This window comes from Sorghum bicolor, chromosome 3 (genome assembly GCF_000003195.3).
Source record: "Sorghum bicolor cultivar BTx623 chromosome 3, Sorghum_bicolor_NCBIv3, whole genome shotgun sequence".
In the NCBI taxonomy this organism is placed as follows: domain Eukaryota; kingdom Viridiplantae; phylum Streptophyta; class Magnoliopsida; order Poales; family Poaceae; genus Sorghum; species Sorghum bicolor.
In genome coordinates, this window is record NC_012872.2 from 1,495,854 (window position 1) to 1,518,012 (window position 22,159).

A 22,159-nucleotide genomic window follows, 5' to 3' on the forward strand; every position below is an offset into this window, starting at 1 on the left:
CAGACCGGGACAGAGCTGGAGCCACGCACGGGGTGCCTCAGGGACCATCTGAACCACCTTCTCTCCAAGAACCACAACCGGCAGCTCCGTCAGGCCCTGACGCGCAAGCGCAACCCGGAGCGAGGCTCATCTACGCCGACTTCTACGCGCCCATCGTCGACTTGGCGACGTCTCCCGATCGCTACGGCTTCAACGGCACTGATGGCGACGGTGCTCTGAAACCTTGCAGCGGCGGCGGGCGGTACTTCTTCAACTTTACCGCCCTATGCAGCATGCCAGGCGTGAGCGCCTGCGTTGACCCGTCGGCTACGCGGACTGGGACGGACGGCGTGCACCTCACAGAGGCCCGCATCGCCGATGGCTGGCTTCGTGCCCCTTACGCCCACCCCGCCCATATTAAGCACGAACTAGTAGCGTAATACTAATGTTTAGCTAAGTTCCAACAGGTAATAAGAAAAAAAAAACCATACTTACTGTACTTATTTGCAATACAGAGAGTGGTCACAGCTATTTAGGTGTTCTGTATCCGAAGTTCATGCCTGGATGTGTATTGTTCAGGTTTAGTTGGTCATACTGAATTTGTGGGTCTGTCAGTTTCAGTTTCAGTTCAGGGGCCACTAAAAATTTCTATAGTGCTGCTAGTCAGAGTCTGCTATTTAACAGAGCTATATGTGTGCTTCCATTTCGTAGCTGAATTCACTGTCAATAAAGGAAGGGAAACAGTAGGCACCAAGAGATAACGAAGAAAATAGGAAAACCGCCAAAGAAAAAAAAACATTTGCAAGAAGCCGTAGAAAGAAGCATTAGAACAACAAAATACTAAAAAGTCAGAGAGGCATTCGGCTAAATTTCTTAGAAAGATTAGGCTTAAGAGCAGGGAAATAATTCAGGGAGCAAAGCAAAGCTACCAAAAAAAAAGGATATTCCAACAATCAAGAATTGAAAAGCATAGCACAGATGTACGCAGGGCCAAGTCATTAACCTGTCCTTGCCTTCACACAGAAAGAAAGCCCACATCCTTGTAAGTTTTTTATTTATTTTGGCACATGATAAATTTATTAGTGGTAATGGTAACAAGTTGAACTCTAGTTTTTAATACAAACAAGAATGTTCTGAGTGGTAAAGGATCAAACAATAATTGACAGAAATGCACTCTGACATCACACTGGCCAGTGCATTCTACTGATATAGGTGTTATAACCTTATAGGGGATATCCTAAAGTAGGGGCACATTGTTTGATTAATCTGTGAGTTTTTTAAACCTGCACTTGTCAATATTTACACTTATCCTTAAATGCATCATACTCATGAACTCAATTGTTGTAAGCTCCATTTTGGTTGAGAAAATACAAACATGGACATACATATATAATCATATAAAGTTTTCAGTTCAGGAAGGAGACCACAGGAACAACTAAAACAAAAACACCAATAAGCGATGCCTCGTGCTGTGTCTCAGCCCAAAAGAAGCCTTTTAACACGAGACAGAATACATGTGCGCCATTACATGGCAACGAAAGCAAGGGGGATTAAACAAATCCTAACGAATACCCATTTGGGCATCCAAAGGAGAAATAGTTGCAGCTTCATCCATGAAATTTCACTTAGTGCACACTGCAGCAACATTTTTCTAGTTCAGAACGGAGAGGTGGGATGGGAGGGTAGGGGAACGTACCTGATGATGGTGGCCTCCAAGTCCTCGACAGTACGCATCTAGAACAGGTTGTTGTCGCTACTCTCCAGCGTGCCCTCAGCAACGGTAGGAGGCCTGAAGACACCGGTGTTGGTTTCCTAGGCACAGCGGCCTCGCGTTCGCGCGAAGGAGCCACCGATGCTTCAAAGTTCAAACTCTCTCATGCTAGGAAAGCCGAGGGAGTTTTAATAAACCTGATACCATGTGGGGTTCACAGGATGTTCACAACACATACATTTATTTGTTGCATTGAACAGGATGCTACTTTATGCATGACACCATTTGGGAACATCCAGTATCACAGCAAACATAACTAAAAAGTCGCAAAATAGTAATGGTTTTAGCCTTGAAACAGTATCAAGGTAAGCAAGTACAAAACTATCCAGCAGCGTATGCCGATTATAACAGAAACCTCAGACTCAAAGAGAACAAGCATGAAAACATGACCAAACCATATGAAAACACCATTCTCTCCTTTATACAAACTCCACGGCTAATACAAAGTTTAAGAACACAGTATTAACACCCTATGATTGTCATTTCTTCAACCTATATGATCCTGATAGATTAACGGTTACTCAGTAGTGAACTAAATATGCTGCAGCCTTGGTATTGATCCTAAATCTGGTGGAACTCTTCAGCAGCTTGAACACAAAGTACCCTGAAAGCAAAACAATTCCGAAATGATTAGTTGATCAGATTATGGGAGCAATTTAGAGTTGCATTACAGTAAACCAGAATTAAATTTCCTATAAACATTGCAACCCCTTCAAAAGGAACAATCCTGCAAGTACAAAGAGATGCAACTTCAGTTACATGCATCACAAGAGGGGTCACCAAGTAACTTAAATACAAACTCTAACTCAAATACCACCTAGTTCAAGCTTCACAAAAATATGGATGATGATACATGGACATGAACCTCCAGCCTGTCAATGAGTTTGCATATCAGATTCTTCCTTTGCAGAGAATACAGGAAAAATAAAAGCAAAAACAAACATAATACAGACAAACTACTGCTGATAATGCATGCTCAAATGGTAAAAAGTGCCCCGCTCACTGACAACAGTCAAGTGCCACAAGTGTTAGCAATGCAATTATCTAGAGCCTTGACATTAAGTCGTAACAATAATAAATGATGCCTTACGAAAATCCGGGACAAAACTGGAATCAGTGTTTTTAAGTCATCACACCACTCCCAATATATTCATTAAAGAAGAATAAGAAATCACTTCACTTAAAGCAAAGCGGCAAACTAAAAACTACAATGAGGTTGGTTACTAGAATACAGAAGTCATTGATGCAAGTAGATTTGAGCTGCATGGTCTAAGGATGATAATGAACTGAAAACAGATCTTTTAATATCATCGCGCAAAAATTTGGGAGTAAGCAAGACTCACGTTAATCAGACAAACACTACCAGCTCTGGACGGCTAAAGATGTTATCCCCATTGTCTTCCATGGCAGGGTAAGAAGCAACAAGCGCATCCTGTGCACCAATGTACAAAGAGTTGTATATCTTCCAATACACTTCACGTACTTTCCTTGCTGGATGGAAGAGACCTTGCAGGCAATAATTCAAAATCATAGCTGGACCTAGCGCAACCCTCATCCCCTCAATCGCCTCCATGACAGCATTTATAACATGGGGAGATGTCTCAAATATGTTGGGCCAAACATAGTTAAGCAGATGAACAAGAGCATCCTCACAACCCAAGCCAGCAACACCTAGAGCCATGTGCTTAACAGCAGAGGCAGCAGTCTGGCGGTGAACCAGATCTCTATCCATTAAAGCATCTTCAAGTAAGGGAGAGACAGCATATATGTAATCTTTGCCCATCTCACCAATATACTCAAAGAGGAAAGAGAGTGACTTCAGAACACCATTTTGCACATTGAGCTCTGGGACCCGGTACTCATTCATAAGGGCAGGCAAAACTGTGAAAGGTGAGCAAGTTTCAGCAACAATGGCAATTGCTACAGTTGTGCAGACACGGTTCTGTCGCTCCTGCACCTTCAAGTTATTCAACAGGGTGGCCAACACGTCCTGTGGCCCTATAGCCTTTGCAATATAACCAAATGTGTTCACAGTGGCTCTCCTAATACCCATCTTATGAGCCTTCAACATTTCAAGCAGCTCAAAACAAATCCTCATCCATTCCCTTGCTGGCACAAATTCTGCTCCACGATCAGCAATCCTACCAACAAGATCAATGCAGTTCTCTTGCACCTTCTCATGCCTGTTCTTCAAGATGGGGGTCAGACGAGGAAGAAGATCTTTGATTGGAGGAGTCATTTTAGTCATACCAATGACATTGACGATAGCCTTCAAGGCTCCAAGAATTGAACCCAACACCTCAGGATACTCCTCTCCTAAGTACTCATACAGCACAACACCCAAGTGACCCATAAGCTGCTCCTCCTGGCACTGCTTCATGACAATGGCTATCCTGGAGATCAGATCAGCAGCTTGCTGCCTAACTTTTGCACTCTTGTTGTTCAATCGCCACTTGATGGTACCACAAATCTGAGGAAGGTAAGGCTTAACTCTCTGTCCAATTGCATTAACCACAGCTCCAAAACCATTAAGCATGACATTTGCATCATCACTAGTCTGCTCTTGGAAAGCATATAAGATACCGTCAATAAGCAGCTCCTCCAGACGAGCATCAATATCTGAAGCACCCAAGTTGGCCACCACCTTCTCAATTGTTTCCATCACCATTCTTCTGTAGTGCTCGCCTTCGTCTTTCAGATCCTCAACAATCCTCCCAACAATATCAGGAACTCCAACCTTGTTTGCCATCTCCACTGTAGTTTCCACAAGCTGTTTATAGTTCCTGCGATCTAGAGCCATTCTCCTCACCCAGAAGTGCTCGAAGAATTTTGGAAGGATGTCATTCCGGATATAATCAGCCTCCACACCCTCTGTACTGACACACTGTTTCACAACCTTGAGGACAATCTTCTTCATCTCTTCATCTGGAGACTGGAACTCCCTAATGAGGACCTGCATCACCCCCTTTGTGTAGAGACTAGCATACGCAGCATCCATAAGAGGGATGATGAAACCAATAGCCTTCAGGAAGGCAGCAAGGACCTTCCCGCGGTGAGATCTGACACCCTTCCACAAAGGCTTCAATACAGTATCAAAACTTTCTATACCATATGGTGCAGCAGCCTCAGCAAGTGCGGCAAGAGAAAGTGCAGTAATTGTCCTGACTTTCTGGTTCTCATCGCTTAGACCATGCTCAATGATCTCAACCAGTGACTTGAGATGCGGCAGAACAGCACAGCCCATGAGAATAGAAATCTGCTGAACGATTTTGATACCAGTGTGCCGAGCCTGCCAAGACTTCTTACTTTGACAGACAGCCTTCAAGAATGGTAAAAGAGCAGGGATGCCCAAAGCAGAAGCCACCACACTGAACGCCCTAGCAGTGGTGTTCCTCACATACTCATCAACGTTATCAATATCCGGTCTCATGGCAGCAATCATAGTAGCAAGACCAGCTGCTTTGCTAAGATTTGAGATAATCTCCCTGCCCTCAACACGAGCGTAGTAGTCCTCATCAATCAACAACGGTTCAATAACCACAAGAATCTTGTGCACGAAGGGACGGACAAGCTCATCCAGCTTATACAGTACCCTGTCAATAACCTTCACCAGAAGGTGCCTCTCCTGGTCCTCCAGTGTTGGCTGCATGAGTAAGGGAAGGATTTTGTTGAAAAGTGGTCCGGCACCGAATTCCCGGGCTTTGTCTGTCAGCTGCCGAAGTGCTGTTTTACGCTGTGGGGGTGTGCCATTCTTCACTTTGAGCAACAGTTTCATGATTTTCCTCTCCTTCTGCTCCTCTGGAGATAGCTGTTCCTCTTCCTCATTCAGCAATGTTCCAAAGTATTGGTAATCCTCTGGCTTCATGAGCGGTAATCCACCAGTCATCTCCTTGGGCAGATCAAAATGCTGCCCACGATTCTCCTCTGGAATAGCATAAAGTGGTGTCCCCAGAGGTGTTGGTGTGGCAAGCAGCTTCCTTGCCGGGGTCCTTATGGGCTGGTACGAAGCCGGGGGCTCAAGAATCTTGTAGCCCTCCTGCGGGAACATGGCATCAAGCTCCTCATCGGTGAGAGGCCTGTTCCTCTCCTGAATGTCTTGCTGCCACCGGGATTGGTTGTACAGGTCCAGAGTCATAGGTCCACGAGCGATCTGGCTAGGAGTTGGCGTGGCAAGGTTATCAGCACCAAATGGCGTCGGCCCAGGAGTATAACCAGCAGGTGTTGCAGTTGCAGCACCACCAAGACCACCCGGGGTTGCAATCCCCATACTGGCTGGCGTCTCATCCCACCTTGATCTCTGCTTCTTACCAGGGGTTGGCGTGACACCACCCGGCAGCTTTGGGGTCGCATCCCAAGCCCCGGAAGGAGTCGCACCGCCAGCTGCAGGCGTCGCATCAACATCAGCCATCCTCCCTGGAGTCGGTGTCTCATCCCATCTGTTCCTTCTCACGGAAGGCGTCGCGTCTCCAACACGTCCAGGGGTGGCATCCCAACGCCCAATCCCAGGAGTCGCGTCAGGAGCATCCCAATCCGACGATGTCTTTGCCTTCTTGGCACCGGCAGCAGCATCGCCTTCCTGCGACTGATCCCACCTGTTGCGGCGCTTTGTCGTCGTGGCGGCCAGCTGCTCAGGCGCGGCAAAGGCCTTCCTCTCCTCCTTCACCTTCTCCTCCTCTTCCTTCTTCTTAGAAATCTCCCTCAGCAGGTACTCCTTCTTCTTCTGCAGCGCCGCATCGCGCATGACGTCAGCGTAGGTCCGCACCGCAGGGTCCGGGGTGGCCTCCCCAACGGCGAACGCGTCATGGCGCTCCGGCGAGATGATCTGGTTGAGGCGGCGGCGGCGGTAGTCGTCCTCGCGGTCGATGATGCGCTGGGACCGCTTGGGCAACCCCAGCCCGTCGCCGTCGCCGCCGTCGGTCGAGCGCGGGAGGTCGGCGGCGGCGATGGCGTGGCCCGTGTAGGTCGCGAGCCGGCGCGGCGCGGGTTTGGCGGCGGCCTCCGCGTCCTCCTCCGCTGCTGCGTCGTCGTCCTCGGAGGCCGCGATGGAGGTGTCGTAGCCAGCGAAGCGGTGCGGGTCGGCGCCCCCGCCGCCGTAGAGGTCGGTGTCGAAGGTGACGGAGGACACGGCCATGGGCGCGCCTGCCGCCAGCGCCGCCTCCACCTTGCGCCGCTCCTCCTGCGCGCGCGCGAGCTCCGCGTCGACCGCGTCCATGGGCGGTGGCGCGGGCGCGGGATTAGCTAGGGTTTAGTGGACTAGACTAGATGGAAGATGCGGCGGGACTGGGGCAAGGGGATTTGATGATCGATGTTCAGAATCAATTGCTGCGTGGGATTTGTTATCGATGCCTTTTGCCGCGGATTCTGGTCGGTTACGAGGTTGATGCGCCTCCGAGGAGAAGTCGGTTGTCCTAGTCGGTTCCTACGGCAATGGACCACAGGCCATCGTGGAGACGGACATTTTCTTTATCTCTACAACTAAAAAGACTCACAAGTCATCGTCAGCCCCACGCGCTAATCGCCCCCCCTCGCGCTAATGCTCGCGCTAATCGCCCCCCCTCCCGCGACCCATCGCCCTCCCCCCACACGCAACCGTCGTGGCCTCCAGCTAAACTCCCACGCCGCATCCCCTCTCCCACGCCGCATCCCCTCTCGCTGTCCTCCATCTCCCTCCTGCGGCCGGCCACCGACGTCGCGCCTCCCGCCGTGGGAGCCCTAGGCCAGCTGCCGCCTATGGATGACAACGACCTGGCCACACCTACCCATGGTACCTCCACTGGATCTACGACCGAGATGCCGTCTGGAAGTCGTCATCGAGCAGCGAAGAGGTGGAGGCGGCGCCCGTGGTCTTCCACCTCGACCACGGCGGGGAGACGCCTTCCACGATCAACAGCGAGAGGCAAGGTCCCAGTCGGCTCCCTTGCCCCAGCCCCGGCGGTTCCTAGGTCAATCGCCTCATCTTTGGAGATCGGTGTCCCAGACTGTCGTGGCCCCAACACCTCGTGAGTTCCCCTCTGTTCTCCCCTCCATTCTCTTCCTGTTAGCAAGATCTCTTCTGGTCATGCAGTTTCCCAGGTAACCTCCCTGTTCAAGACCTCAATTTAGATAGTACAACATTCCGAGGTTCAGAGTTTAAGGGAGTTGACATTTAGAGGTCCAATGATTTGTTTTCGTCGTCCTCATCCAACAGCCAGGCCATCAATGCCTACCGCCGGACACCGGGAGGCAGAGTGCGAAGAGGCCCTCAATGATGCCATGCTAAAAGTCAAGCCGACTGCAGCTGCTTTATTAGGTGTGGTTTATGATTTCATCCTATTATGGATGATAGACTTTTTTTTCTTTAATTTTCTTACTTAGCGAATGATTTCATGTTAATCGGATAAGCATGAGAAACACTATTATAAGATGATCAATGCATATTTAAGATCATGCAAATTTGTTTAATCATGTTCCTGTGTGAACGAGGTGCTATTGGAACCTGCTCATATGACTGCGTCCTCCCATGCCTTGCATCGTTTCTGGCTTGCATCTCCCAAGGTCGGATACTCATGGATACTTAGATAGCTCATATCACTGCCGCCAATCAAGTAATACTTCATTGACGAGGTGATATACTAAGATGTCATATTCATAGATGAGGTAATTTCTGAAATTAATTCTTTTTGTGTTTCCTTTAATTAATCTTCAGATCCTTGGTTTGAGTCGAGCTCGAGCACTCCGGAGTTGGGATTGAACGTCCAGAAACAAACATTCATGCCATCAAGGTAGAATCAGTAATGCAGCACTGGCATCTTGATTTTCTGTGCAGCCAAACAATATCTGAAAAATGTATTTCTTACATGTCCTGGAACTTGAATGCCGAACTAATTTCTATCAGTCTACGTAAGACAATTTATTTGCAATATACTCATGCTGAACTAATGAATAATAATCAGTAATAATCTTTTAGTTAAACACCTGGCCTTAGGTAACCAGTGGCATAAAAGGAACAAAACATTATTGTTTCTGAAGTCCTCACACTGAATAGCATACTCTGTTTTCCTACATTTTCAGATTTGAATGTTTGCTTATATACAATACATTCTTATTGTTTGCAGTCCTTATGCCTCCCAGACTTCCAGTCTCTCAATTCTGATTAATCTTGGTGATCATTCTGATTAATCTCAGTTATCTCTGCTGGCTCTTGGGTGATGACTGACGAACAGTTCAGGTACTACCACATTTTTATTGTAGTTACATATAGATACTTTAGTGTTGACAAACAATGCACTAATGCTATATTTTTTCTCTTCTTTGTCTCATGCCACATTTCCTGTACAGTATATGGCAATAGGTGCCTAGCAGCCACATGAGATTTTTCAAGGAGTCAGAACGATCTCACTATTTTCAGGTAATAGGTGCCTAGCAGCCACATGTGATTTTTCAAGGAGTTATATATACAGTCACATATCTCTACTCTAATCCTGAATTATGTATTTGGTGATATCATAACCCATTATTCTCCAAATTAATAATTTGCCTACATCCCTGAATCCCAGCCTCTACTCAAATGCATCTTTTTGGTGTTGAAAGTTGTCTGTTAACTTTCAGAATATTCAAAGGTGTATCTGAGGTCATAGTACAAGGAGTAGTATGTTCGAGCCTACCCGAATTGCATTGTTTTGCTTTGCAAACCACCTAGGAGTTGGAATTCGTTAGGGTTTTGCCGCATCTCTGAATTTTCATGTTGCATCTTATGGTTCGTTCTGAATTTTGATTGATGCAAACTTCCCTAGGATCCTAAAATGGTCAAAATTTTTTGCATTGTGTAAAAAAGATTTAGCAGTATGCAGTGATAGATCAATTAGTACTGTCTGAATGTTCAGTCCATGGGAAAATGCTCGTATCACCCTTGTAAGGGCATTGGAATCATGATCGATAATCATGAATGGTTAAGATGATTCTTTAGTAGCATCATATAAATATGTCACCCTTAAAACATGATGTCGGCCTACTGAGGTGGTCATACATTATTTTTATTCTCGTTGCAATGTACGAGCAGTTACCTCTAAAACATGTCGAAAATAATTGTTCACAGGCGAGGCGATCCCTAGCTGGCTTGCATGCCCGCCCGGCATCGCCCACGCGCTCGCTCCCGTTCCCGTACCAGCCCCACACCACGCCCGAGCAGCCATGGTTTGATCCCTCAAAAAAAGAAAACAAACCCAGGCTCCGCATCCACCACGCCCCTGTTGTCAGTAACATGTTTTTTATACTTGATCATTTTCAGCTAGCAAGTGTTGGGCAAGCCCTCTTGTGGCTCATTTGGGACCTGTTCTATTACTTATTTGATTTGACTGAGCTATGGAGATTTTTGTGCGTCTTTTTCTGCGACCATATGAATTGTAAATCTTTTTGTATTGATATTTTTGTAGTTCTTACTGCTTGTTTGGATCATGATTTTTGACTTGGCGCTCGATCCAAACCTGGTATTTCAGGTATTCATTTTTTTTAGATGATTTAAGATTGAAGCTACCTCAACTATGATCTAATAAGAGTTCTTTAAGGTGCACAAGCTCAACAGGCTCGGAGGCTGGAAGGGCTGTGCTTTCAATTTGATTCCTTCCGCATTCATTATGTAAGTGCTTGCTACAACTTTTTCGTGTAACTAATAGGAGTATACTGTGGTGTTCATCGCTTATTCAATGCACTGGATAAGAAGGCTTGCTAAAGGGGAACAGTTTTCATACTTCAGTTTATTTCATTGGCCAAAATGTAATGAACTTGGTGAGTTTGCCAGCACATCTAGCGGCCAGCAATGTTACATGCCTTTGTCAAGCCTGCCTGTCCTCGCCACCGAACAGGTAGAGAATATCTCAAGTGCCACTGCCAGGAGACTATTCAGATGACATGTGGTTCAGTTATTTCCTGAAAAAAAAAGATATTCACGCAATCATCTTTCTTAGCAGATTCTATTCAATCAAGTCATGAGCATGAGTCCTTTTCAATGTGGAAAAAGGCCATTCAGAAGGAACACAGAAAACAATGATTATCTTTTGTGGAAGAAGTTCTTGGAAATGACCCAAACATTAGTGGAGATTTTATTGTGATAAATTTCTTCACTTTGGTAAGGAACTAAGTAATTTCTTAGCCCTATTCCTTTCACAGAGGGTATTATCTATAATTATTTTTATTTGTATATGTTTGCAGTCCTATTTAAGTATGTTTATGGAACATTACTGAGGTCAGCTCTGCAGGATCCAGTAACCAATCTTTCTTTCCGGCATGTACTAGAGGAGTCACCTTTATTATTGTTACTATCGTGCCTTTGATAATAAATATTGTGATGGATTGATGGACCAGATTAGTTCCCATGATTACAGCTTTGATTTGATTATATTGAATTAGGATAAGCTGGAGTAGTTTAGTGGTTCTGCCACATGCTTGGTCCACTTGTACAGTCGAAGGCTTGACCACATGGTAATGGTCAATGTTTAGTGATAATACTAGCTTTACAGAACTGATATTGAATTGTGTACCATCATAGATCATATAAGTCACTGAATAGTTTGCTTGGTTGTGGCATTCATCAGACAAAGATACTTAACATGTAAAAGCTTTTTAATTGCATTGCTTTATTCTAATTTTTAGAACCCGTAGCAACGCACGGGCATTAACCTAGTTTATTAAGATTTTTGAAGGCTTATTAAACAAAAAGTTAAGTTGTTTTTTGAAAAGTAAAAAATAATATATTTTAAAAATAAACTGAATACTGAAAACACATTAAAAGGAGCTTTTTTCGGCTTTTGATACGCTGATGAAAAAAATAAACATATTAAAAAAAAAGCTAAAAAATAACCAATGCCAAAAACCAGCTTTTGGACCAAAAGCCAAGTTTAGGCTAAAGGCCCCCAAAACTGCACTTAGTTACATATCGATTTTATGTCACATAATATGTCTATAATTCTATGGTCTTATAATAGCGTTACACATTAACTTGCTCGCTTAGCCTTGTTCAATTATCTTGGAGAATGGACCTAAGAATTATTTCAGCTTGATCAAAGTCTATACAAATTAGCTAACCATTTCAGCTAGGAATCTTTGCAGAAGATGATTCTTGCACAACCGAAACACTATTTGCTTGAGCTTATCAGTCGAATCTGTCAGTCATTCAACAATATTTTTCTCTCACAACAAATCAGCCAACAGTATTTTCTACCATGGCTTATCAGCCAAACAAGCAGACGTCGAACAATCATTAGCAATCAGACAATACTTTCTTTCATGATCCGACAGTGGTACAACAGAACAGTAAAAGGCAATAATTAAAAGTGGAACCATATTATGAATCATCTAAGGACAGTCCTAATGATAGAAACTACAAGCTATATACTATGGTCACAATGGATAGTTTTTATAGAATAATTTTTTATCCAATCACATTCATTCTCTTTCTATTCTTAATCAATCATATCACTTTATGTCTTGAATCTCATGTAGACATGGTTTCTAACTTAGACCCGGTTTCTACGATTTTTTGTTCTCTATCTCTCTTCAATAACTATATTGCCACATCAGCAAAATGCTTGGTGATACTACAATTATGTCTGTAGAAACTATGATGATTTCTACATTGGCAGTGCACTAACAATTAACAAGGATTCGTAATCTTGTAGTGACATAAGACACCATTTATATTACCATTTGTAAGGATAATTATATCTCAGTCTGAGTACATATCTATCCAGAAAAGGTATATGTATCTATCTGTCAAAACATCAGCATGTAACTAAACTGTGAAAACATCAGAAGGCGAGGAGAGAGATGACATAGAACCTTACCTGAGCGATGACGATGGTTTGCTCGGCCGCCATCGCCGACTCCATCCGTATGGCCGGCTGACTTCTACCTCGAGGAGGCCGCCGGCGGTGTAAAAAGGAGGCGAGGCGGTGAGGAGTGAGGGCGGAGCGGGCGAGGAGGACAGGAGGCAGCGGCGGACTGAGCGATGCGTTTGGGCCCTTTGTTCAAGCAAAGCGATACTGGGCTTCGGCTCGTACATATATTCTTAATGCTCGAAGGCCCAGGGGGCCACCGTCACTGAGCATTTTGGCACATTTGATCAGCGCGTGGTGTCCTGTCGTCAACAGTGGCTAAACAAATGCGTCAAACAGTTGCTCTGGTGAGTCTGGTAGGCTTCCAATTTAGGCCTTGTTTAGTTTCCAAAAAATTTTGCAAAATTTTTCAGATTCCCCGTCACATCGAATCTTTAGACACATGCATGAAGTATTAAATATAGACACAAATAAAAACTAATTACACAGTTTGGTCGAAATTGACGAGACGGATCTTTTAAGCCTAGTTAGTCCATGATTGGACAATATTTGTCAAATACAAACAAAAAGCTATAGTGTCAATTTTGCAAAATATTTTGGAACTAAACAAGGCCTTAGGCCTTGTTTTAGTTCCGAAAAGTGAAAAGTTTTCTGTACTGTAGCACTTTCGTTTGTTTATGACAAATATTATTCAATCATGTACTAACTAGGATCAAAAGATTCGTCTCGTGATTTACAGCTAAACTGTGTAATTAGTTTTTGTTTTCGTCTATATTTAATGTTTCATGCATGTGCCACAAGATTCGATGTGACGGAGAATCTTAAAAACTTTTTAGCTTTCAGGGTGAACTAAACAAGGCCTTAATTATTCCTAGTTGAAAGATGTAATTATTATTAAATAAGGCTACCGGAATCTATAATATGTCAAAGTACAAGTATAGATTTTCGCAAAAAAAAAGTTATACAAACTGTTCAGCTGATGGTTTCTGCGGCTGCTATTGATCATATTGATTTATTATAAAAAGAAACTATTTAATAATTAGCTAAAAAATAATGTTGATGATTCTGGGAGAGGCAAGAGCCTATTTGATTATGAGCGGTAAAGTTTACCATCCATCACATCGAATATTTAGATACATATATGAAGTACTAAATGTAGACAATCTACAAAACTAAAAACATAGCTAGAGAGTAATTTACGATATAAGTCTTTTAAATATAATTAATTTATAATTAGACACTAATTATTAAATAAAACAGAAATACTACCATAACTATTAAACTTTAACGGCTTCGACCAAACAACTCAGAGCCAAACGGGCCTTCCTCACGTTACGGCCGCCGAGAAAACTCCTTGTGCGAGCCGGCAGAACGTGGATAGGGTACGTGTGGTGTAGCTGCCACCTCCCCACCGTTCGTCCCCGTCGCGACACGAGGCCCCGTTCTGTATGGGACCCACGCGTCAGTGACTCACCTTTCTACAGACCAAGCAACCGTAGCCTCCCGCCACCTCCCTCCGCCACCCGCGCGGCCCGCCTGGCCTGGTTGCCCTGCCCGCCTCCGCTGCCGGCGTACTCGCCATTGCTCCCCACGCCGAGAGCACGCAAGCGACAAGCCTTGCACTGCAAGACACGGGCGGGGGGCGGAGGCCACCTCCCTACCAAACAAGCAAAGGGGGGAAGAGGCAAGGCTAAAAGGATGCGGTTATCTACTCCCATTCCCAGACGCTTCCCTTCCACCACTGCGCTGCCTCCGCAACTACCGCCGCCTCTGCTGTTGCCGCGGCCGTCCTACCGCCTCGCGGCCGTCCTTGCCCCTGGCTCAGCGGCGCGGCGCGGCGGCCTCCCGCCCCCTCCTCCGTCTGTGGCCTCCGCCATGCGCCGGTGCAGTCGTCGCCGCAGGGCCGCGCCCCCTCCGGCCGCTGCCGCCGGCGGGGGCGGGGAGGTCGCTGCCCCCGATTCCCAGGTAAAGGTGATGCTCTGCTGGCTTCTCTACTCTACTTACCCGGTTCTGGGCATCTGCGCGTCACCGGCTCGGCCTTCGCGTTGTTTAGTTCACTTCGATTTTAGTCTTCCTAGTAGTGGTTTGTTCAAGTTTGTGCCGCTGGTCCGCCGCATTGATAGATTGAATTCGCTGTGGACTTGTTCGACTGGTGTATGGTCTGAGGCTGGAGGCTGGAGGTGTGTCAGTGTGTGCTAGATGAGAATAAATTTGGCGACCAAGTGACTGTTTAGATGCTTTGTAGATAGATGCCCGTACCTAATTATGCTAAGTTACTCTTCTCTATCAATGAAATTGGCACAATCTCGTGCCTGTGCATTTTTTTAAAAAAAAATAAGTCAAGTTCTAATTTGGATGCATAATTGTTGTGGTGTTGTCTTAGCATGCTTCAACTGATTGGATCATTGTTAAACTTTACAAGCTCTGAGATACATTACCGTAGTTTAAACACATTTCTAGTTCGTGACTATGTTTTAACTCTCTGTGGTTGCTCACCCCTCTTTCGATGGGAAGATGTCAAAACATAGATCATCTCTGTCACTTTTGGTTTGTCTCATCATGTTAAAAAGTCACTTCTGGTCCGTTGCTATTTGTTAAGTGCTGATGAATGTGAACTTTCCTTTTTGGTGTCTTGCTGGTACCTGCAGAGAGCTGGTACAGACCTCAAGACACTGGCTACAAGATTTTGGAAAGTTGCAGCTCCCTACTGGTGGTCAGAGGATAAAACGCAAGCAAGGCTGAGGCTTGCTGCTGTGTTTGCTCTCACATTGGGAACCACAGGGATTAGTGTTGGATTTAACTTCCTCGGCCGTGACTTCTATAATGCCCTTGCTGGTACGGTCTGGTGTTCTGTTAAAATTGTTACACACACACACACAGACACTATTCTTTATAAAAAAAAAAATTATCTCATTTGGACCATATAAACAAGTCTCCTTATAGCTAAAGGTTCATTTCGTGCTATTCAAATTGGTTGTACAATAACACAAGTCTCCTTATAGCTAAAGGTTCATTTCGTGCTATTCAAATTGGTTGTACAACAGCCTCTTCGGTTGTTTTGCTTATACATGTTTTGTGTTTTCTTTTGCAAGATAAGGATCAAGAAAAGTTTACCACACAACTGCTCTACTACCTGGGTGCTTTTGCTGGAGGAATTCCGGTGAGCATATTGCTGCTCTTTTGTAGGTATTGCTCTTCATGCTGTTAGCCCATTACAATTATTTGTACTACCTTGGCAGGAATAGCGAAGTGTTAGCATCTGAGTAATATTTTACATAATGCAAAATTTTATTTCCCTATCAGCGACTATTTTGTAACACCAACATGACAACAACAGCAACAATAGAGCCTTTCAGTCCCAAGCAAGTTGTTACCAACAAAAGCCACAGGGGAGGGAGAGGGAGGTAATAACAGTACCAGTATTAACAATAACAGGGACAGATAGCCTAACTCTTGGGTTGGACATGTGGATTGCTGATTTTCATGCACTCAGCAATCCTATCCAAAGATAGTTCTTTGGGTGTGTCCCATTCTCTCAAGTCTCTCAGCTTTTCTGTAGCACAATAGTGTACTAATATCTCGAAGGGAACATGGCCAAAGATCTGCAATTAACAGTTTACACAAGTGGTTCATATTCAACCAGGAGCTGTCTCTATCATGCATAAGCATCCTTAACAATAATTTGGCTTAATATGCAGTTTCTGTTTTATGGAAGCCGTTTGTAAAATCCAAACCACTTCTTTGCCTAGGCTGTCTAGATCCCAAGGCTTAGTTCTCCCCCCAGATGTCCCAGAGACACCATTAAAAAGTTGCTTGCAGTTTTCTTTCCTGAAATCCAGCTGCTTATCTCCTCCTTTTCACAATATGTCCATGCAGAAGCCATAGCACTGAACGCTCTAATTTCTGCGCTGAATGGCTAAGCTGCCACATGCTTAAACTTCATTTGTGGTTTCTTGCAGTTTTATGAGCAATTTTTACTGTTTGTATTTGCATCTATTAATAGACAAACTTACTTTGTTTAATATTCCAGTGTCTTCTATCTCTGCTTGTAAAAACCTAATATTTTTTCAACTCATTGTATCAAAATTTCTTTCACTGTTATGCAGTTCTTTGTCTTGAGAGACTATGCAAGAGAAACTCTTTCTTTGAGATGGCGATCTTGGATGACAAGTTATTATATGAAGCGTTACTTTAAAAACCGAACTTTTTACAAGATTCAATCTCAATCAATAATTGACAATCCAGACCAAAGGATAAATGATGATCTCAGCGCATTCACTGGAACAGCACTTGCATTCTCTCTCACACTTTTCAATGCTGCTGTGGACTTGGTATCATTCAGCAACATCCTCTATGGAATCTACCCACCATTGTTTATTGTTCTTGTTGTCTACTCTCTTGGGGGTACTGCTATTAGTGTCTTCCTTGGTAAGGTATGTACTTGTCAATCATATATAATTTGCATAGAATTATGTCAACACAACCAATAGTTACTTATGCTTGCATGAACAGAATTTGGTCAACTTGAACTTCATGCAAGAGAAGAAAGAAGCTGATTTTCGTTACGGACTTGTCCGTGTTAGAGAAAATGCTGAATCAATTGCTTTTTATGGTGGCGAGGAAAATGAATTACAACTTTTATTGGATCGGTTCAGGAGGGCTTTTGAGAACCTAAGTGTAAGCATTACTGTACTTTTGCCATCTACTCTTGTTTGTTATTCTTTCATTGCCTTTTTTTTTCAGTTTCGAATACATTGAAACCACACTGAACTAATTATCTTTCGGTGATGGCAGCCATATTAATGGCAGTTCGAATAGATTATGAAGCTTGCAACTGACCATAATTAGAACAAATAGGACTTGCTTGTTTTCAGTCTTTCCTTTGTCTTTCTAGAAACAAATATTATGTAATTTGCTTGGGCTGTTCAAATACGAGAAAAGCGCTGAGTTAGCAGAAATATCTTTCGTCATTTGCTTTTGCCAAATGATATTTGGCATTAGTAAAGCAGATTACTTGTATTTCTATATCATGGTTTTCTCCGTGACAAGATCTGTTAATCATGTAAATCATACCTCTTGGGCCATACATTTTCTTTTGTAATAATCAAATACAAGATGTTGATTCTAAGATATTCCAACAAACTGCTAATAATGCAATACTGTGGCAGGTGAGGAACTGAGCCTGGGGAGGTGTGGGTCTACACCCCTACCACCCAGGTTCGAGTCCTCTTCAACACGAATTTGGGTGCCTATTCTATTCTTATTTACATGCCACATAGTTCTTTATAGGTTGGTTGAGTTCTTTTTTACTGTAAGAGTAACTGGCTCTTTATGTGCTTTACTATTGAACTATCACCATGCAGCTGCTCTGTATTTTTAGATTTAGCCATAAGTTCCTATGTTAAAATATTTTCCAGGCTGGGCAGTTTATATATTTTATTTTATGTTGCAGGAATTGCTGATAGCTTCTCGGAATCTGGAGTTTTTCACCAATGGTTATCGATATTTAATTCAGATTCTGCCAGCTGCAGTTGTTGCTCCAATGTACTTCTCAGGGAAAATTGAGTTTGGAGTAATAAACCAATCGGTGTCTGCTTTCAATCATATTCTTAGTGATTTTTCTCTCATTGTTTTCCAATTTCAGTCAATTAGTGCATTCTCAGCAGTTATCGATCGTCTAGGTGACTTCTCTCTCCTCCCCTGCCTCCCTTCCTCCCTCCCTCCCTCTGTATAATGTGGTTAACTATAAATTCTTCGTAATATAGGTGAATTTGATGATCTATTGGATGGAAATGAGCCATCTGTATCATCTCAACGTGATAGCATTGATGGGATCAACATTGTTTTCAAAAGCAGTGGTCCTTCTGTTCTTAGTTCTAATGGATCACTAACGCAATCTGATCCATGCATGGTTCTGGAGATTCGTAACTTGACATTGTTAACACCAAGAAGTGGAAATGTTCTTATTACTGGCCTCACTATGGAGCTAAAAGAAAAGGACCACCTATTGGTATTTCATTTCTTTAACTACTTGCACATTTGGTAAAATAAATGTTAGCTCTGACACTTGACTGATCACTGAGGTGCTATGCTTATTTTCACTTTAGGTAATGGGACCTAGTGGAAGTGGGAAGACCTCACTATTACGTGCTTTGGCTGGCCTCTGGACTAGTGGTACTGGGGAAATCATATACCATGTGAGAGGTTCTATGCGGCTTCAAAAAACAAATTCAAGTTCTGATGAGCCATCCAACATGAATTTAGAGGGTGAAGAATTGTTGCAAAGTTCCAAGCAAAGAAGAGATAATGGTATATTCTTCGTCCCACAAAGACCATATATGGTTCTGGGAACACTTCGTCAACAGTTACTCTATCCTACATGGACTGAAGAGGTTCATCACTCACCAGATAATGATGCTCAAAATTCAGGTAGGTCTTCTTATGTTGTTCGAAGTTGTTAGTTGTAGGGTGTCGAACAAAACTACTTAAATCTGCTTTCAGTGTTCAGGAAAAAAACTATTTTGTGGTACATGTAAAAGTACTCATGGCAGGATTTTTTTGAAATATGCATGTGCATTTATCCTAAATCTTTTTCTTTCAAAATGAATAGCAGATCGTCTTCCTTTTCTGTCTGAAGTTTTCCCATCAGATGGAGTCAGTGCCAAATCTGAGGTGCCCACAACAGCTGAACTGATCGAAGTCCTTGAGGTCGTTAAGTTGGGCTACATATTGCCTCGTTTTAATGGCTTGGACTCTATGCATGACTGGGCCAGTGTTCTTTCACTGGGGGAGCAGCAGCGTCTCGCATTCGCCCGGTTGTTACTTGCTACACCCACTTTGGTCCTACTGGACGAGTCGACAAGCGCACTTGATGAAGCAAACGAGGTAACTGAATTCTTGTTATGCTGCTATACTTTATTTTGCTTGCTTATTATGAAATATTGTAGGCTTAGATTCGTAGCCCACCGAGTGGCGCAAATGTTTTCACCCCATCACAGAGTAGAAGAAAAGGACTAATGTACTGTGTACCCACAACTACTTTGAAGTCAACTCTAATTAGTTTTATTTGTGCCACAGGCTCATCTATACAGTCAGATTGAAGCTGCAGGCATTACTTACGTAAGCATTGGACACCGGAAAACACTTCACAAGTTCCACAACAAGGCCTTGTACATTTCGAAGTCTGATTCGACAGACACAAATCTACGCAGCTGGGAGCTAAAGCCCACAGACCAGCTTCCACTTGAAGAGTCTTCTCCATTCCCTTCATGATAACTTCAGTATTTGTCCCCGGGTTGCCCCTTCCTCAGTTTTCGTCCAACATTTGGCCCCAACCAGAAGTATGGCTCACCTGTCTCAGAGTCAGGTACCGCCAATAGTGCTACAAGCTGAAGTTGGACTGTTTTGGGAGTTACTCTTCAGTTTGTTCGTCAAGATTGTAATTGTTGTCATGCTACGACTGGCCGACCCAGGCTGCAGGATAAGATAGCTCATCTTTCCATGTGAACTCAGACCTTAGAGAACAGTATAGAATGTACATGACTCGGATGCAAGTACTTACGGTCTTGGTGTTACTAGTCTTTGATCTGTATCTTAACTTGCTCTTATTCCAGAAGTAATGTAGTCTTGCTCTGATTTTTACTCGATTCTTGGTTTGATGAAGCTGTGGTAGGAATTTCAGTCCTTATACTCTGGAGTGTGTTGGGCCGACCTCCCCCGTGAGTTGCCGTAACTTGGACCTAATTTTGCGTGCTCATGGGCTGTTCGATTAAAGGCCGGTAGCAGGCGTTGGGTGGGGTCTCGAGTGCAACTACGGCCTGCATTCTTCTCGTTCTCTCTTCAAATCAAAGTCCGCTTCCAATTAGGTTATATAAAATCAAGAGAAGTCCATCAGCGGTCTCTAAACTTGTTTAGATGTGTCATCCCGGTTCTTAAACTCGCAAAATAACCGTTTAGGTACCTAAACTTTTTCGATTGTGTCATCCTGGTCCTTAAACTTAAAAATCTCTCATATAGGTCCTCAAACTTGTTCAGTTGTGTCATCCCGGTTCCTAAACTTGTTTTTAAGTCTTATCTGGGTCAAAACAGGACGAATCTAAAAACTCTATATTGAAAAATAATTCATAACTTTTTCATATGAACTCAAATGAAGATAAACTTTATATCAAAATTGTAGGCAGCAACATGATCTACAACTTTGCAGTTGAAAAGTTTTTAAATTAAAATCGTTTAGGTTCCCAAAATATTTTTTATAAGTTTATAAATTTTAAAATTTAAAATTTAAAATTAAATTTTATAACACTAAACGACTTCAAATAAAAAAACTTTTCAACTACAAAGTTGTAGATTGTGCTGAGGACTATAACTTTGGTATAAAACTTGTCTTCATTTGAGTTCATACGAAAAAGTTATGAATTATTTTTTGATATAGAGTTGTTAGATCGCTTTGTTTTGACCCAGATGAGATTCAAAACCAAGCTTAGGGACCGAGATGACACAACTGAACAACTTTGATGATCTAAACGGATGATTTCTAAGTTTAGGGACCAGGATGACACAATTGAATAAGTTTAGGGACCGAGATGACACAGATGAACAAGTTTGAGGACCTAAACAATCGATTTGTGAGTTTAGGGACCGGGATGACATAACAGCACAAGTTTAGGGACCGGTAGTGGACTTTACTCTAAAATCAACTAAGTTATACATGATCCAATTAGTATGAAATTTTTACTACAATTTAAGCATACAATAATTATTCCACCATAAACATTTTACCATAATTGGACCATAGAAACTACAGCTATAAATTATTCTACCTAATTACAGAAAACATAGATCTAAAGCTGCAGCAAAAACTTTATACTAAAGCATTTGGAGTTCAACCAAATTGGAATTTTAATTTTATAATCTTTCTGTTATTTACTACGATTTTCAAAGTTTCAGCCAAAACAAATTAAAAAAAGACAAAACCGCCTTAAAAAGACAAAACCGTCTTCAAAACCGTTTATAACTAGGAAGGTAAGATGAATGATTTTAAAAGGAGGAAGGTGTTCTGCCCGAGTTTGGAGTTCAGAGAGAAAAATGGGCTTTCGCGAAAATTTAGGGGGTAATGTGGAGTTTTTCGAAGAAAAAAAACAGCGGCAACTACGGTCGTTTGTTTCCCTCCAATATATAAAAGGAAAGGAAAGAGAAGGTACACACGTGTTCTTCCCCAATCCATCATCTGATCCCTGCCCTTGTTGTCCTCCAGATGATTTATCTGTCTGCTCGATTGAGTGGCTAGTTTTTTTTTTTCTGGGCACGTGGTTAGCCAAGCCATTTCTGAAGACGGACTCAACAAATTTAAACTTTTGCGGACAGATCATAGACTACCTTACAACAGTAAAATGCTCACTCAACAAATTTCATGTACCCTTCTTCTGAGCACATGGTTAGCCAAGCCTTAAATGGTGAGAGGAAGCAGCTGCTATCTCCCTTGTACCCGTCGACATTTGTTGGTTCATTTCTCTGCATGCATGGCTAGCAAGCATATAGTAGTCATCAGATGATCTAGATAAGTAGTCACAGTATAAAGGAGAGACATACATCTCCTTTTGTG

General features: G+C 43.1%; 3 protein-coding genes and 1 pseudogene across 9 annotated transcripts; 3 read left to right on the forward strand and 1 right to left on the reverse strand.

Moving 5' to 3' along the window:
- LOC8079503 lies at positions 1,979-7,132 on the reverse strand (annotated as a pseudogene).
- On the forward strand, positions 7,154-8,330 carry LOC110433593. Its single transcript, XM_021456056.1, has 2 exons — positions 7,154-7,749; positions 7,938-8,330. Exons 1-2 carry the CDS (start codon positions 7,178-7,180, stop codon positions 7,996-7,998), a joined length of 633 nt encoding a protein of 210 aa, XP_021311731.1. The 5' UTR covers positions 7,154-7,177; the 3' UTR covers positions 7,999-8,330.
- On the forward strand, positions 9,145-11,403 carry LOC110433592. 4 transcript variants are annotated; one of them, XM_021456052.1, is made up of 6 exons: positions 9,145-9,980; positions 10,162-10,224; positions 10,294-10,364; positions 10,449-10,590; positions 10,696-10,853; positions 10,937-11,403. In XM_021456052.1, exons 1-5 carry the CDS (start codon positions 9,711-9,713, stop codon positions 10,834-10,836), a joined length of 687 nt encoding a protein of 228 aa, XP_021311727.1. In that variant the 5' UTR covers positions 9,145-9,710; the 3' UTR covers positions 10,837-10,853; positions 10,937-11,403. The 4 variants fall into 4 exon arrangements, with proteins under 4 accessions (XP_021311727.1, XP_021311729.1, XP_021311728.1 ...); XM_021456054.1 differs by having other exon boundaries at positions 10,527-10,590; XM_021456053.1 differs by lacking the exon at positions 10,294-10,364 and having other exon boundaries at positions 10,402-10,590.
- Positions 14,056-20,204, forward strand: LOC8081398 (ABC transporter D family member 2, chloroplastic). 4 transcript variants are annotated; one of them, XM_021456048.1, is made up of 10 exons: positions 14,056-14,529; positions 15,207-15,393; positions 15,651-15,718; positions 16,665-16,991; positions 17,071-17,235; positions 18,011-18,239; positions 18,324-18,568; positions 18,666-18,987; positions 19,169-19,443; positions 19,636-20,204. In XM_021456048.1, the coding sequence occupies exons 1-10, from the start codon at positions 14,257-14,259 to the stop codon at positions 19,828-19,830; spliced, it is 2,286 nt and encodes a 761-aa protein (XP_021311723.1). In that variant the 5' UTR covers positions 14,056-14,256; the 3' UTR covers positions 19,831-20,204. The 4 variants fall into 4 exon arrangements, with proteins under 4 accessions (XP_021311723.1, XP_021311724.1, XP_002454936.1 ...); XM_021456049.1 differs by having other exon boundaries at positions 14,056-14,523; XM_002454891.2 differs by having other exon boundaries at positions 14,057-14,529; positions 19,172-19,443.